The sequence below is a fragment of the Artemia franciscana genome, chromosome 18, assembly GCF_032884065.1.
Source record: "Artemia franciscana chromosome 18, ASM3288406v1, whole genome shotgun sequence".
Taxonomy (NCBI): Eukaryota; Metazoa; Arthropoda; class Branchiopoda; order Anostraca; family Artemiidae; genus Artemia; species Artemia franciscana.
The window spans coordinates 9,244,604-9,262,653 of NC_088880.1; the positions used below are offsets into that span (position 1 = coordinate 9,244,604).

The 18,050-nt window shown below is 35.4% G+C and overlaps 1 protein-coding gene across 1 annotated transcript in view; it reads left to right on the plus strand.

Annotated features, from left to right (window-relative positions):
• Window positions 1-18,050, plus strand: part of LOC136038372 (partitioning defective 3 homolog) — a 183,756-nt gene extending 165,706 nt beyond the window's left edge. Inside the window, exons 22-24 of the mRNA XM_065721442.1 lie at window positions 2,160-2,296; window positions 10,581-10,858; window positions 17,863-18,050. Coding sequence (XP_065577514.1) covers window positions 2,160-2,296; window positions 10,581-10,858; window positions 17,863-18,050 — 603 coding nt within the window. The remainder of the gene's footprint in view (window positions 1-2,159; window positions 2,297-10,580; window positions 10,859-17,862) is intronic.

The window sequence follows — 18,050 nt, forward strand, 5'->3', positions numbered from 1 at the left end:
AAAATTCAGCCCAAATTAACAATATGCTGATCTCTAAATGTTATTGTTGTTGAACTTTCATAAGTTGACCTGTTTCATGATGACTCTGCTAGCTAAACAGTTGTATTGCACACAAATTTGATTATCCAGTTTCAGAGAGCTCAAGTAATTTAGAAAAGGTTTTTTTTTTTTCTTCTTCTTCTTCTTCTTCTTCTTCTTCTTAAGGGTGAATTACACAGCGAAATCATTCTAAGAATCAAAAAGATTTGCCTGCCCGGTATATGATTTTGATTCTTTGAAAAACATCGTTGTCGTGAATCTCGATTCCGATTCATCATCCTATTGCTACTTTTTCTTATTATTTTCTATAATGCAAAAAAAAGAATAGGTATAGTTCAATATCTTGCTGTTTGGATGAACTAAGAGATGTTACCCATTAGTTGTAATAAGCTGAGTTGTATAAGTTGGTCTTCTCTCGGATCTGAGATAAGCATACCCATTAATGGGCTCTTCCTTTGATATCCTTTAAGTTTATCGGCAGGTTTAATCGATGTCTGATCTGACAAAACGTACCTGCTAAAGAAATGAAAATTAAGGCAGCAAAATTGAATTACTATATATATTTTTAATTATTAATTTTCAATTAGTTAAATATTTATTAATTATTAATATTTAAGTTGTCATATAATTAAAATGTTTACGGAATGGTACATGAAGTTAATATATAAAATGCATATGATGTTGGACATATAATTAAAATGAAATTAAACCAAAGAAATTTTGAAAATGTTACAGAGAAATACGAAGCTTGAACTGCTAAAATGATTAGTTTACTGAAGCTTTTTAGTTAATTAAGTGAATTAGTTAATTAAGTAATTAAAGGATTTGTAGGCTAATGTCATCAAGAGCAAAACTTCAGCCATATAGACTGGGTGTGCATTTGAACCCTTAATTACGGTGGTTGAATTGATTACAGTGAAGGACAGTATTGTAATACAATAAGGTCTACTGGACTTCTACTATTACTAATACAACCAACAACTCGTTGTAGTCTGAGCATCCTGAGACCAACACAGCCATGCACGCTCCTTCTCCCTAATATATTTAGTTATCCAATTTACTTAAAATTCTTCCGATGACCACTCACCCCATCCGGGAATGACCTTTTTTGTTTGACCTTAGATGGTAGACTGACAAGGACGATCTTTGTCGTTCTTCATCCAGAAAACGTGTTCTTGTCAACCCACGATTTTTCTCACACCCCTAGAATGCGGGATAGGACTACATTTTTGTGCAACTTTTTATTTGATATGCGATCAGTCGAACATGCACCCCAAAAGTATTCATAGATAATTCCTCCAGAAAGTATCGTTAAAATACTCTGTCTTTCGAAACGCCCGCCTTCCAGAACCACATTTGACCACTGTCATCATTGTAGCATCCAGTGTTCTAGTCTTGGTTAGCAGATTTTTTCTTCTTTCATTTTTTTTGTGGCTTATTTACTTATTGTTTTTTACTCTGAAAAAATGCCCCGTGCCTCTACATCTGACAAGGTTCAAATGTCGAAGGCTTCTTGCTTTGCCAGTATGGTAATATGTTATAAAATTAAATTATAAAATTAAATGACATTAAAAAACTAAAATTACAAAATTACAAAATTGAAATTAAAAAATTAAAAAAAAATTATTAAATTATAAAATTAAATGACCCATTGCCAGGGGTACAGCTTTGGTTTTGAATTCGGGGAGGGGTGTGGTAAGAACGTGCCGCCAAAATCTAAACCAGAGAAACTTAAATAGAATGCTTTTCAAATGCTCTTAAGGCCACCTTTTCCAAAAATTGTAAAATCCGAGTAAAATTCCCAACGTCCTAAAGTGATTACCCTCTGATTTTACCCAATAACAGCAGATATGGAAAGGCAACTAGTATTTGTGACTAAAACAATCCGAGCAGCTATGAATATGACTATTGATGGCAAAACACATAAAGTTGACTATAGGTCAACTGAAGTCCAAGGTCCCAAAGGATTCTAGTCCTTTCCCGGGGGATTCTTCGGACAAATCTTATGAGCAAAAGAATGAAATAAAAGACTGATGGCATTCAACCATGCTTGTAGTCAGTCACAAAAAAAAAAAAAAATACCGGTCTTATTGATGTTTGTTTTTCGTTTTGTTTTTTAGAGGCCTGCCTCTTCCCAAGAAATAGTCCATGGGCGGTCATCAAGTTTCGATATGACTAAGCGACAACCCACTCGGTATGAACCACAAGGACAACCACCGAACTATGTCAATGTTGAAGAAAAACATGAACAAATCAGGTAATTTTTTTCCCTGTGTGTAGCCTATTCTCAAAATCCCCCTCCCCTGCCGTTTTCTTGATGACAGTGTCTCCTATCCATCTTTTCGGTTTCATGCTTCATGAAACATTGTAGCTTATTTATCTTTACTTTTGTATTTAATTAATATAATTGTAGAACCTTTTATGTTATATTTAAATTGTTATATACGAGTTTGTTATACTTGAATTAAAGTACAGACAAGATTACTTCTAAAGTTATTGGGACAAGATAACTTAAAAGACACTACAGGATTGGATCTTACCTAAAATTTTCGATTACTTAAAATTTTCGATCGCTTTTGTTTAGTAAAGCGAATTTGTATAAAGCCAACGGAAGCTATGAGTAAGCTCTTTTGATCAAACCCCTCTGATAGAGTCCTTCCCCTATTACAATAACTTTGGTAAATTTTTTTTGTAAGATTTGGGCCTGTGCTCTGTCAAGCATAACACCCTCCCATTTCGTTGCACACTTACTTAAAATAGTCGTTTCAAGATAAGCTACTTTTAATTATTTGAGGCCAGGGTTAGATCTAAGAGCAGTATAAAGGGGGGGGGGGAATGTGACAAGGACGCCAATAATTGACCAAATTTACAAATTCATTGTCAAAAAAGAGTTAAAAACAGAAAAGAAAACAAGGAATGAGGGTGCTATTTTTTGGAGGGGGGGGTACATCACCCCCACCCCCTGGATCTGCCAGTGTTTGAGGATTTGTGCACAGAATCAAGTAACCTTGTAAAAGTGTGACTCTAAAGAATTATGAAGTTATACCCCTGATTGCTTGACACAGGCCTATTGACGACCAATGTTTAATTGGCTAGTCATTCTAGAGCTCCAAGTGGATCAAATTGCAACGGGGCTTTTTACCGTGGAAATTGGCTTTTGTGTGTTTTTGGTGAAAATCAAGTCCAAAGCAATTTCAGAGCATATAGTAGTTCTCGGTTTAGGTCTAAATACAGAATAAAAGACTGCCACTTCAAACATCTTATGCAAATCGTCCACATCTGACGAGGCAATTCATAAGTTACAAGTCATCCAGGGGCAAAACGTGAGTAATAGCCAAAAAAAAACCAAACAAAAACTTATGCACTAATGTGGAAATCTAAACAGAGCATTTTTAAATTGTATACTAATTATTATATACTATTTAATTGTATATACTAATTGTATATTAATAATTATAATTGTGTATTATATTTATATCTTTAATTGTAATTAATAATTTTAAAAATAATCGAAAATTCGACCATTTTAAAGCGTTACAACGAATTTCTTTCCGTAAAAAAAGTTTTTCTTACCATAGTTGAAACCTTCAGTACTAAAGTAGTAACCACTGCAATATTTCAGCCAATGCAAAGGACATAATTTTGTTCATCCCATGAGAGCATCGACTGTCGGCTCTTCATATTAATATTGACCCATCAGTTAATAATTGCCATGCTAATGTCAACCTGATAATGGAGAGACCCTCATCTTATTAGTTACTAAAAATAGAATTGGTGAAGCTTTATTTTTTTCATAGGCTTTTATTCATTTTCAATTTTATAAGTATCAAATTATTGTTGTTTATTGCTTTGATTGCTCCACACCACACAATTATAACTAAAAAGAGCTATGCTTTTCTATTCTTTTCTATAGAACCCTATCCTTTTCTATAGAACCTTACCCTTTTCTATAGAACCCTATCCATTTCTATAGAGTCTTGTCCCTTTTTTATAGAACCCTATTTTTTTTCTATAGAACCCTATCCTTTTCTATAGAACCTTATCCTTTTCTTCAAAACCTTATCCTTTTCTATAGAATTCTATCCTTTTCTATAGAACCTTATCCTTTTCTGTAGAACCCTATCCATTTCTATAGAATCTTATCCTTTTTATAGAACCCTATCCTTTTCTATAGAACCTTATCCTTTTCTATAAAACCTTATCCTTTTCTATAGAATCCCATCCTTTTCTATAGAACCTTATCCTTTTCTATAGAACCTTATCCTTTTCTATAGAACCCTGTCCTTTTCTATAGAATCTTATCCTTCTCTATAGAACATTATCCTTTTCTTTAGAACCTTTTCTATTGAACCTTATCCTTTTCTATTAAACCCTATCCTTTTCTATGGAACCCTATCTTTTTCTATAGAACCTTATCCTTTTCTATAGAACCCATATTTTTTATTGTCCTCTTTCCCTGTTGTCCTAGACAACTGTAAAGACGGCAGGAGCGGGTTTTATGGCAGAGCCGAAGTTGAATTCGATGAAAAACAGTATTATTCAACTATTAACGAACAACTTGGCTGAAAAAGTGTCTGCTATTATTATTATTTTTTATTCATTTTCTTTATTTTATATTAATTACTTTCTATGTAGTATATATTATGTAATAAATGAGGATATGTTTAATTAAAGTTGTTTTCTATTAAACTATTTATTAAATTATCTAAGATTAAATTGTTAAAATAATTTTTATTTAATTATTTTCATCTACTCTCAAAAATATAAAATAAACTTAGTTTTTATTTACTTTTTTTTGCATTTGCATTAATTAAAATTATCATTTCATTAATTATATATAATAATTAATAAAACTTCTAAATATCTTTTTTTATATAGAATTTCTATAAGCCCTGGACAACTGAAAAGACCGCGAGAACAGGTTTTATGGCTGAGGGCCTAAGTTTAATTCGAAGAAAAACAGTATTGTTCAACTATTAATGAGTAATTTGGCTGGAAAAGTGTATGCTATTGTTATTTTTTGTTGTTATTTTTATTCATCTTATGTTATTTACTTTCTGTTTATTATATATTTACTAATGATATAATGATAGAAATATTTAAGGTAAAATTCTAGTTGATTGACTTTTGGCTATCTCAGAAAAGAGTTAGGTTAGGAAAATGAAACTTTCAGGGATGGGTCTAAAGGCTAAAGTATGTCCCAGGAAGGTATTTTGAAGTACCCGTCTCCACTCCTTCTCCCTCTAGAGGGCCCTGAAATTTGCCTACATGACAGGTCTATACCTATTGAAATTTTGACAAAACAACATTTTACCTTAATTTTCAGGTACCAGTTGCCTTTTCTCTGCCTTTAGTTCTGAAAATTCAATTTCTGTTATTTGAGTAGAATTTTGAGCCATATCGATGTTTTTTTTTTAATTTAGGAAATGTATTTGCATATCTTTAAAACCTTATAAATTGGGATTGAGCAAAGTTGTGAAGCTGAAAACAATTTGTTGTACTTCATACAAGCAGAAGATAAATTTTGCAAAGTTTCACTTTTATAACGCACAATTTTTAAAGGTCATTGAAGGTCAGGGTCCTCTAGAGGGAGAAGGAGTGGAGGTGGACACACTTTAGCCTTTAGACCCATCCCTGAAAATTTCATTTTCCTAACCTAACTCCTTTCCGAGATAGCCAAAAGTCAATCAACCAGAATTTTACCAGATTTAATAATGAAATATTTATTTTTAAAGTGAAAGATGTTTAATTAAACATAATTTCTATTAAGTCATTTATCAAATTATCTAAATGAAACTGTTAATTCTAAATATCTAAGTTAAATTTATTTTTTATTTCACTTTTTTTGTTTCGTTTAATTGAAAGAATATTTTCCATGAATTATTTGATATAGTTAACAAACTTCCAAATCATTTTATTTTTGTTTCCTTTTGATTGTTTCGCAGAATTGCAGCTAAAAAGGCCATCTTTTTCTATAGAACTCCTATAAGCCCTAGACAGCTGAAAAGACTGCGAGAGCAGGTTTTATGGCAGAGAGCCAAAGTTGAATTTGAGGAAGAAAGGTATTATTCAACTAGTAACGTGTAATTTGGCATGAAAAGTATAGACTTTTAGTTTAGTTTCAATTCAGCTTTGGCATGATTATTTTATTTGCCTCTTACTTATTCATCCGTAAATTATTGTGATGTTATTGTTTATTTACACTTATAATAATTGTTTTTCAGATATCACTTCTAGTTACTTTGTCTTACCCTTTTTTTGTTAAGCCAAACTATGCTATTTAGAAATTAGCTAGCCGATTATTTGACTTTAGTCTTAGACTACATATTTTTCTTTTAGTCTCAACTAGCTCACTGGCTACGCATGGTAAATCTTGACTAATCAGAATAGCCTGTATATAATCTATCGGTTGTTTTTCATTTATTTGCAAATTTGATCGATCGACAGGCGACGATTGCCAGGGAACTACCTGTGAATACAGACTTTTTTTTATTTAAAAAAAAATTTAAGAAACAAATTTTTAATTTATTTCTATGCCCCATAACAATATCTAGGTCAGTATTGCCATTCAAACATTTTAGTGCCATCATTGTATATATAGTTTACAGTATTTGCTCAAACAGTATCATATACTGAAACTGAAATAAAATTTGGGTACTCTGCCATTAACATTCGTTCCAGTTCAACAATAGCATTAATTATGTGCTTGGAGCCTAATCTCAATATGTGATAGGTTGGGTGTGTTCAATTTCGGGTTTTTATGGAATTCGGTATTCTACCAAGTGCCGTATAGCGATCGCAATTTCTGTCCGTCGCTCTGTCTGTCTGTCGGTCCCAGTTTTGCTAGTTTGGGTACTTCCATATAAGCTAGGACAATGAAAGTTGGCGGGCGTATCAGGGACTGGCCAAGATTAAATTAAAAATAGTCGCTTCTCCGATTCGATCATCTGGGGGGGGATGGTTAATTCGGAAAATTAGAAAAAATGAGGTATTTTTAATTTGCGAACGGGTGATTGAATCTTAGTGAAATTTGATATTTAGAAGGATCTCGTGTTTCAAAACTCTTATTTTAAATCGCGACTGGATCCGGTGACATCGGGGGGAGTTGGAGGGGAAACCGGAAATCTTCTAAAACGCTTCGAGTGGAGAGATTGGGATGAAACTTGGTGGGAAGAATCAGCATAAGTCCTAGATACGTGATCGACATAACCGGAACGGATCCAATCTCTTTGGGGGAGTTGGAGGGATTTCTAGTTTTTTGGCGAGTTCGGTGCTTCTTGACGCGAAATCGGACGATGATGTAAAATGAGGACGATGAAATCGATAACTCTAGTACAGGGTCTAATTTTAGGTTCCGACCTCGTCACAAGGGCCATATGAGCTCTTGGCTCTTGTTTTTTCTGCTTTTATAAGGAATTCTGATGGATTGAAAGAAACAATGACTAGTCAAGCACCCCTGAAAATGGACTTTATTTCTAATTGTCACATTGATATCTAGGTCAGGGTTGCCATCCAAACATTCGGTACCGTCATAGTAGATAAGACGGTGTCATACAGCATTTGCTCATAACGATATCCTGTCTGAAACTGAAATCAACTTCAAGTGCTTTGTGGTAACATTATTTCGTCAAAATCGTGGTGATGGGGGGGGGGGGTAAAGTTGGAGCCCATTTTCTCAAATCAAAGTGGGAATCACAGTGAAAACTGAAAACAAGCCATTTAATACCATAAAGGTAAAGATATACTAAAGAAGAATCTGTGGGGGAGTCAGGTCTGGGAGGGGCAGTTGGCCCCTGTCCCATTGCAAATTACGCCCCTGGTGCTCTGCTAGGAACATTTATTACAGTTCCACATTAATATCAATTAAATTTACGTTGCCTAGGATAAGTCAAGTGTTGCAGCAACATCTTGATCAGGGATTTGAGGAGGATATTTAAATAATTCTATTGACTTCGTAACCAGTTGAATCTTAAATGTATATACAATGTACTCTCAATTATTTCGGAAAAAAGTACAATGTAGACTAATTGGCACGAATATCTAATTCCTTCCTCTGGTTTTGTTTCTTCGCTTATAAACATTGTAGAGAAATTTGAATAAAGGATTTAGATCCTTTGGTGATCGTATTTTGCCGGAATACATGGTTTAATTATGGTTTATTTACAGACGTTAAAAACTATAGATAAAATTGTAACCATTGTCAGGCAGTCTGGTTGAGATGGGGGCACTCTAGTTACATGTGTGTATAGGGTTATGCCAGAGTGGCGCCTCTCTCGTAAGTAGCTGTCAAAGTGGCCCTACCCCTTTTCGCGTCATAAATGACACCTCTAAGGGAGAACTCATGAAACACTGCTAAAGGAAGAGGGGATGTAACGGGTTTTAACCAATTTTCTTTTTGTTATTTTTACTTTGTAATTTTCTCTTGGCCTTGGTTCGTTAGCATTTGGCTTGAAAAGAGTTAATTGCCTGTTTCAGCGGCTAGCTGAGGCAGCAAGGTATTTTCGTTTTCCATGAATTTTCACAGATGAATCAGACCTTTCCTGAACGTTGAGTAATAAATTTGTCTTCTAAAAATTCCTGAACTTTGTGAATTTAGATAACAAAAAGGGCTCACAACTTTGGACTTATTTCGGGACTTGTGTTCTCATTTCTGGTTGCAGCGGAAAAAGTTGGCGGAAAAAATAACATGTTTCTGAAAGTCTAGGTATAGCTTTAAAGTACAAAATTAGGATCTACAAGTTCTTATTGTTTTATCCATCACAATGCTAATGACACGATATGAAAAGTTCAACCAGCTGCTAAGTTAATACATTATTTCTAAATCTTTTCCACAGATTTTTCTTCAGTGTCTATAAATCGATAGCAACAAATAATAATCGATCGATAGCAACAAATCGATAATAGTATAATCGATCGATAGCAACAAATTGATAATAGATAATAATCGATAGCAACAAATCAAGAGCAAGGAATTAGATGTTTATGCCAATTTGTAATGCAGTTGCGAAGTTTGAAAAAAAAAACTGCCAAAAGACGCCATTCGTCAGGTGATGTTGGTGGCTCTTTTCGACACTAGTGACAGCTCCCCCCTTGTATGTTACCCCCACGTGTGTCAGATCTTGTACTTCCTAGTCATGCTTCTTCTCCAAATACGCTTTAAGCGTCTCAGAAGAAATGGCAGTTACAGTCTGTTCTTTTAAGTCATCCATTTGTTAGGATGCTGCCTGAGAATAAATTTTGTTGTATTAGTTTTGCTGTGTGAAACTAACGGGGTCCTAGAGAGTTTCTACGAGTTTGGCATCTTTTATGAACCTTCAAATGCTTATTGAGCAAAAGAGCATAGTGAGCTTGGCTCATCTTTCAAATGTGAGCTTTGTTTCATATACACGAGTGTCGGTTTTTTGAAGGTGTATTGTCATCAGAAGATATTTAGATGGTGTTTAAAGCCAGATTCAAATTTAGTCGATCCTCGCTGAAGTCGCTTTTGCATAATTTTTTTTTTAAGCTTGAGCTGGCTATCAGTGTTCCTACCTCATAGTTGGACCATACTCTGATAGACCTTTGAAGCTGTGCACTCGGTATGCTTTAAAAATTGTATCGTGACGGTGATGTCGACACGTACAATCGACACGTACAATCGACACGTATTATCGACACGTACAAAAATTGTACGTGAATTAGAATGACCCACTGTATTGCTTTGACTATTTAGATCTGGCTCGGTTGTTTCTTGTACAGGTTCAGCATTATTTTGAGTCTCGAGGTGCTCCTGATTTTCTGCTGCCACTGAACCTGTTATGGCGCTTGAACTAGAACCACAACCAACACTGACTTAAACCTGTTTACAGAGATGATAATTCACGTTTTCTTGAAGAGCCTCAGCTACTTCTTGATCAGGACAGCCAAGCACTGTCCCGATATTGGCTTACGCGCGTTGAATTCTGAAACTGAATTTTCACCTCTATCCCTGACAATCTGTATTGATCCCAGGAATGGCTATGGGGAATAAGCTGAAGCTTCCATGTAATACTAAGAGGGATTTTAAACAGAATCAAAAGACGCTCTAATGATCCACGCTGTACAAACAGCAAATCTTAAGTATTTCAACAGTAGTTAGGGAAGAATATCAAGTTCAAACGTTCAGAGATTGTTGAGGGGGATGCTGAACTTGAGGGCACTGTGTGCATCCCAGTTGTAACTGGGCCCAGCTACATTTATTAAGTTGAAAATTTCTAGAAATGTCAAATTTGATGTTCACCGGTATTGAATCAAGAGACATCATAGACATTCTGGTTGTCAAAATGGTATGTCTGCAATATCTCAGGAATGGGTAAAGGTATTTAGTTGAAACTTTCAGAGAATGTTGGAGTGGGATATTGAACTTAATCAAACGGAATTATTTGGATTCCAGTATAGGTATGGGTTGATATTTCCATATTTAAAGGGAATGTTGAACATATCAGTAATGAAACCAGTTATAGAATGTTTCATAATTAAACATGTCTTTATTACTGGAAACTTCTATTTATTTATTTTTTTAGTCGAAGGCAACAGCAGTACCGCTCCCAGCGCTCCCATCGGGAGTCCAGGGAATCAAAAGCAGATCGACCAATATCTAATTACTATGAGTACGAAAGCCTACAAAACAGACAAAGTAGCCAGCATCATCATCCTCCAAGATTTCAGTCTGATTTGCCAACTATTCAGCAAGGAAGCAAACCAAAGCCTCCTTACCCTCTGCCGCCATGTCCGCCTCAAGGATACCAGCAACAAACACAGCGAAAACAAGATCGAGGCTATACTACTGGCTACGGTAGAGGTATTTTTCTTCTTTTCTTTATTTTGCCTCTCCATGGATATAGTTGAAATGTTATAGTTGTTAGACTGAAGAAAACCGAAAGATGCGAGTAAAAATTGGAATAAAAATATTGCAATTAGACCTTACTGTGTATAATTTTAAATAGGATATCTTTGCCAAACAACAATGACACTATCATTTAGTGTCATTGATAAATGATAGTGTCAACAATGACACTATCATTTAACGCCACAGTGACGATGACAATTCAAGGAATTCTGTAATATAAATGCTTTTATTTAAAAAATACAAAAAATGCTTTTATTTTGATGTGCTTAAGATGACTGAGTTATAAATAAAAGAACTTCTAAATAAATTTTCCCTGGGACAAAACTTCTTCATGAGTCCCTTTCAATTTACAGTTATTTTTGTGCCTACTTCGTCCTTACTCTCAAATTTAAAATAAAATCAATACAATATGCTTTAGAGATAAGTAGAAATAGTACTAAGCGAGCTGTGTACGAAGTGAAGTCTTAGCTAAACTTTCTTGGAGTGGTTGATTTAAGTCTTTTTTTTTCTGCAATTCGTTGATGGGGAGTTGGATTTTTTTTTCTATTTTACCAAGGACGGCTATTCAGTGGCTCTACTTTTCCCGAAAGAAAACTTGATTCTCCAAAATTCTCGCCGAAAATTAACGTTCGTAAATATACCATCGTTAACACGAAGTATTATACGAATACAACACGAATTAACACGGATTAAATGTTAACACGTTAATTTTTGCTAAAGCTAATTTCTTGGATATTTTGGAAAACCTGATTCGCCGCGGCTATAGGTCATTTGCCAAATAATTTCGCTTAGATTTCAGGATAATCGCTGTCTTTCCAAAAAGTCGCATTCCACATAACTTCTTGTTTTCAGTAACGACGGGATCCCCAAGCCTTTGTCCAAACTGATCCCTCTCTTAAAAAAAGTCGTAGGCGTAAAAAAAAATCTGCTTGGACTTCAAACCTGCTATTGTCGAAAAGGCATCAACGTGCATCCAATATCGAGGTCAACCGACACGATTGAGCCCAAAGAAAGTCTGTGGATCTGCATTAAGTCTAAAACGACCAGCGACACTGTTCTTGGGATCTGTTATCGTAGCCCCAACAACACTGACACATCCGACGAAGCTCTGTTCTCGCAAATAGCAGCATTCGCTAAGAACACCAACCAAAAGCTTGCTATTATAGGAGATTTCAATCTCCCTAAGATAGACTGGAATAGGCGATACACCACGGAATCTACCGCAAGCTTGACGAGTAAATTCCTGGACGTTATTAACGAACACTTTCTAGAGCAGCTAATATCTGAGCCAACAAGGATGCGGGGATCTGACACACCAAGTATCCTCGACTTGTTACTAGTAAGCGATGGAGACCTGGTATCAGATATTAAGCAGTTGTCACCAATCGGTAAATCGGATCACTCGGTAATTGTGTTTAGCTTGGAAACGGAGGTTTTGAGGACACGTGTGGCACTGAAACGTAACTACTACAAGGGAGATTACGTTGCTATGAGAAGAGAGCTTTCGGATGTCAACTGGACTGAAGAATTCAGTGGGTTGGAGTCGTTAGACACCATTTACACAAGGTTCACTAAGATTGTAGCCTCAATGGAAGAACAATTTATTCCTATGCACAATAAATACACCCGTGTTGCATTACCTAAAGCCAATATTGAACTGATTAAAGCAAAACAAAAAGCATGGAGAGACTACAAAAGTAATCGACTAAGTAACGACCGAGAGAAAACATTCAAGAGGCTCCGCAACAGGGTTCGAAAAGCAACAAGAAGAGAAGGAAAGCTTAGAGAACGTAAATTAGCTTTCTCCTTGAAAGAAAACCCGAAAAGTTTCTGGAAATACGTGAACAGCAAAAGGAAAAACAAAGGTGGAGTCTCATCTCTTTATGATCCCGTGAAACAAAAGCTGGTACACGACCCCATGGACAAGGCAAATTTTCTCAACAGCCAGTTCTCTTCTGTTTTTACTCAGGAACCTGAGAACGAAGACCACTTTAGCCGCGAGGAACCAATTCAGGGTATAAGCGAATTGATAAGACCGATAGAGATCAAACATAGCGATGTTCTAAAAAAACTCAGAGAACTTAACCCAAGCAAGTCCACAGGCCCAGACAATCTACATCCAAAACTGCTCAAAGAACTTGCAACGGTAATAACAGAGCCACTAGTTTACATTTACAGAAAGTCTCTTGAACTCGGTGAGCTTCCCACTATTTGGAAAAAAGCTATTGTCGTCCCAATATACAAAGGTGGGAAACGAGAAGACCCATCAAACTACAGACCGATAAGCCTCACTTGTATTACGTGTAAAGTACTTGAGTCTCTCATTGCAGACCACACCCTAGAACACTTAAAACGAGAAAAAATACTTACCGAAAAGCAGTTTGGTTTTCTTAAGGAACGATCTGCAGAGATCCAACTGCTTTGTGCCACAGATGATTGGAAGAAAAACATCGACAAGGGGTTCCAGATTGATCTCATATACTTGGATCTCAAGAAAGCCTTTGACAAAGTTCCCCATAAGCGTCTCGTCAAGAAGCTCAGGAAATACGGTCTCTCATCATCCGGGTCCTCATTCAGTCTTCTTCAATGGATTACGGACTTCTTAACTGATAGAAAGCAAGTTGTGTGCGTAGAAGGTTGTCTCAGCAATGCCGAAGAAGAAGTTCTTAGCGGAGTACCCCAGGGGTCAATTCTCGGCCCCCTTCTGTTTAATCTCTACATCAACGACCTAGTTGAGGGCATCAAATCTGACATCCTTCTCTACGCGGACGACACAAAGCTCTATCGCGTCATCTCGTCATGTGAAGACATTCACCACCTGCAGGCGGATCTCCAACGAATCGATGACTGGATGAGGAAATGGATCATGGAAATCAATACCCAGAAAAGTCATATCCTCACTCTGGGTCCACAAAACTTTTCGTCCTCATACTTTCTTGGTTCCACTGCACTCACTCTTAGTAGAGAAGAAAGAGACCTAGGCATCTTAGTGGATTCTGAACTGAACTTCAGTAGCCACTATGAAGCTGTCGTCAAGAAGGCTTCCAAAGTTGCTGGTATGATCAGAAGAAACTTCTCGTGCGAGGACGACAAAATGCTTGCTACGCTCTATAAGTCCCTTGTCCGCCCGATTCTTGAGTATGGACATTGTTCTACAAGACCATACTACAACAAGGACATAGATGCTCTCGAAAATGTTCAGAGGAGGATAACTAAATTCTCTCCCAGGTTACGCTTCCTTCCCTACGAAGAGCGGCTTAGAAAGCTTGAAATCCCAACCCTCGCATATAGATTCCATCGTGGTGATCTTATTGAAATGTACAAGCTCTGCAATGGAGCCTATGATAACGTACCAGCCCAGAGAATCGTGCAGTTCAATAAAAATCATCTCCGAGGACATCAGTACAAAGTGAGTATGGAACGTTTTTACAAGGACATGGGCCGATGGACTTTCGGCAACCGAGTTGTTCAGCATTGGAACAACTTACCAGAAAGAGTAATCTGCTCCACAAACCTACGGACATTCAAGAAGGAAGTTGATGAATATTATTCAAGTGACATTTTCTCCTTATGCAAATTTAGAAGAAATGCAAATTAAGATTTTTGTTTTGTAGAGGCTTAACGGCCTGCCATCAAATTTGCGAATATATTTATTTATTTATTTTATTTTATTCAAAGGCTCCCTCTTTACACCCTCCCATGAGGTTCCCATTTTCTTTAAATCTTTGTTTATGACATCATCCTACCCCAGACAATGAGGACCTACTTTCCGTTTAGCCTTATACAGTTGGCCGAAAAGGACAATCTTCGGCAATCTACCTTCATCCGCAGAACGTTGCTTCGCCATCTCAACCTTTCTTTCATTATAGCCCTAGAAAGCGGAACTAAACCAGATTTTTCGTACAGCCTACTGTTTGAATCGCGGTTAGTCAGCCGGGTACCCAGAACAATCCGTAGGCAATTTCTCTGGAAAACATCTAGTAAATTTTCATCCTTTTTTCGGAGCGTCCGTGCTTCGGAGCCATATTTGACCACTGTCATCGCTCTAGCTTTCAATGTTCTAATTTTGGTTTGGAGACTTATCTTCCTATTCTTCCAAACTTTATTTAACTGTCAAAAAACACCCTGAGCCTTGGCTATTCTACTTTTAACATCTTCACTGCTCCCATCGTCTTTACTAATAATATTACTAAGGTAAGTGTAACCTGATTATTCTTGTCGTTTTCACTCTTCGTCACCTTTTCGTCTTCACTTATTCCTAGCCTTAGTGACTTAGTCTTCTTAACATCAATTTTCAAACCTATTCTAGCACGCTGAACTCGTAAAACCTCTAAAAGTTTCATCAGCATAATCCAAGTCCAGGAAAGTTTTTCCTCCAGGGGGGACAAACCCCCTCATACACATAATAAAAATATAAGTATATAAAAGTTCGTTACGTAAGTTAATGCTTAAGTTACGTATATTTTTTTCTAACAAAAACGTTCGTTAAAAATTAAAGGTTCCAGTTGCCTTTTCAAGCAACCCAAAAATTAGAGGGCAATTAGGCCTCCTCCTCCAGCCCTTTTTTCTCAAAATTGTCTAATCAAAACTAAGAGAAAGCCATTTAGCCAAAAAAAGAATTAATATGCAAATTTCATTTTAATAATTTATGTGTAGAGAACCAAAATCAAACATGCATAAATTCAAAAATGTTCAGAAATTAAATAAAAAAAAACTAGTTTTTTTTAACTGAAAGTAAGGAGTCACATTAAAACTTAAAACGAACAGAAATTACTCCGTGTATGAAAGGGGCTGCTCCCTTCTCAACGCCCCGCTCTTTACGCTGAAGTTTTTTACTGTTTAATAAAGTAGAATTGAGAGGAAGAGTCAAACTTTAGCGTAAAGAGCGGGGCGTTGAGAGAACTGTTTGATAAAGTAGAATTGAGAGAAAGAGTCAAACTTTAGCGTAAAGAGCGGGGCGTTGAGAAGGGAGCAGCCCCTTTCATACACGGAGTAATTTCTGTTCGTTTTAAGTTTTAATGTTTAATTTAATGTTTAATGTTTAAGCTCCTTCCAAAGTTTCTAATATCACTGCTTATACACGAAATGGTTTGACATAAGAATAGAAGAAATAATACAATGAAGGCGCATGGCTCTTCAATAACTCAACGCTACAGTTCAGCCTCTTATATATCTATATGTTTTCGCTGTTTCTTCAATGTCTTTTTCATCATTATTAGACTTGCATTTCATATTGGTTGTAAATGAAAATGTAGCATGATAAAAATAATTGTTTGTGTGTATTTTAAAACTTTTTTATAAATTTGCCTTTACCTTTGTCTTTCTGTATATATAGCGTTTCTATAATGTCTTTCTATAAATTTGTCTTTACATAAATTTATCCTTTTTTTTAAGTTTGTGTTCTATATTGTCTTGTGTTTTTTTTCTGTTTTTTTTTTTAATTCTTATTTCTGCACTTATGACTCGCCAGTAATATTTACATTGTATTCTTCTTTTTTTCACTGACTTTGATTATCCTCCTTTTTCATAAAAAGTTGAAATAGGGATAAATCTTTTTTATAGACAGTGATAAATTTCACAAAGAAATACTAGATATTTCTGTCACACATGCAGTGACTGTCATCAGCAGTAATACTCAAATATTTCACTTTAATGATGGTCACTGCATATATGACCGAAATATCTAGTTTCTTATAAAATTTATCACTGTCTATAAAAAGGATTTATTCTATTTGAACTTTTTCTCGTCACGGAAAGGCAAGTGTGGCCTTCGATTTTTTTTTTTTTTTTTTTTTAAATTCTTATTTCTGCACTAATGACTCGCCAGTAATATTTACATTGTATTCTTCTTTTTTTCACTGACTTTGATTATCCTCCTTTTTTCATAAAAAGTTGAAATAGGGATAAATCTTTTTTATAGACTGATAAATTTCACAAAGAAATACTAGATATTTCTGTCACATATGCAGTGACTGTCATCAACAGTAATACTCAAATATTTTACTTTGATGATGGTCACTGCATATATGACCGAAATATCTAGGTTTCTTATAAAATTTATCACTGTCTATAAAAAGGATTTATTCCTATTTGAACTTTTTATCGTCACGGAAAGGCAAGTTTGGCCTTCGATTTTTTTTTTTTTTTTTTTTTTTTTTTTTTTTTTTTTTTTTTTTTTTTTAATTCTTATTTCTGCACTAATGACTCGCCAGTAATATTTACATTGTATTCTTCTTTTTTTCACTGACTTTGATTATCCTCCTTTTTTCATAAAAAGTTGAAATAGGGATAAATCTTTTTTATAGACAGTGATAAATTTCACAAAGAAATACTAGATATTTCTGTCACATATGCAGTGACTGTCATCAGCAGTAATACTCAAATATTTTACTTTAATGATGGTCATTGCATATATGACCGAAATATCTAGGTTTCTTATAAAATTTATCACTGTCTATAAAAAGGATTTATTCCTATTTGAACTTTTTCTCGTCACGGAAAGGCAAGTGTGGCCTTCGATTTTTTTTTTTTTTTTTTTTAAATTCTTATTTCTGCACTAATGACTCGCCAGTAATATTTACATCTTCTTTTTTTCACTGACTTTGATTATCCTCCTTTTTTCATAAAAAGTTGAAATAGGGATAAATCTTTCTTATAGACTGATAAATTTCACAAAGAAATACTAGATATTTCTGTCACATATGCAGTGACTGTCATCAGCAGTAATACTCAAATATTTTACTTTGATGATGGTCACTGCATATATGACCGAAATATCTAGGTTTCTTATAAAATTTATCACTGTCTATAAAAAGGATTTATTCCTATTTGAACTTCCTATTTGAACGTCACGGAAAGGCAAGTGTGGCCTTCGATTTTTTTTTTTTTTTTTTGCTGCATTTTTCGTTTTGTAGATATTTTTCAGATGTTAGATAAAATTGTCTTCTTCTTTTCAGATAAACGGATGCCATTGCAAAGCAATATTTTTGACCCTCTTTGTCCTCCAAGGCAGCAAACACAGCATTCACACCCTCGATACTCACAAGGGCAGTCTCAATTTCAAGTGCCGCAGCCTGTGCCCCCTAGTATCTATGGTTCGGATAGGAGGCCAGGCGCCCCAGTATTAAGTGGCTCTAAAGTGTAA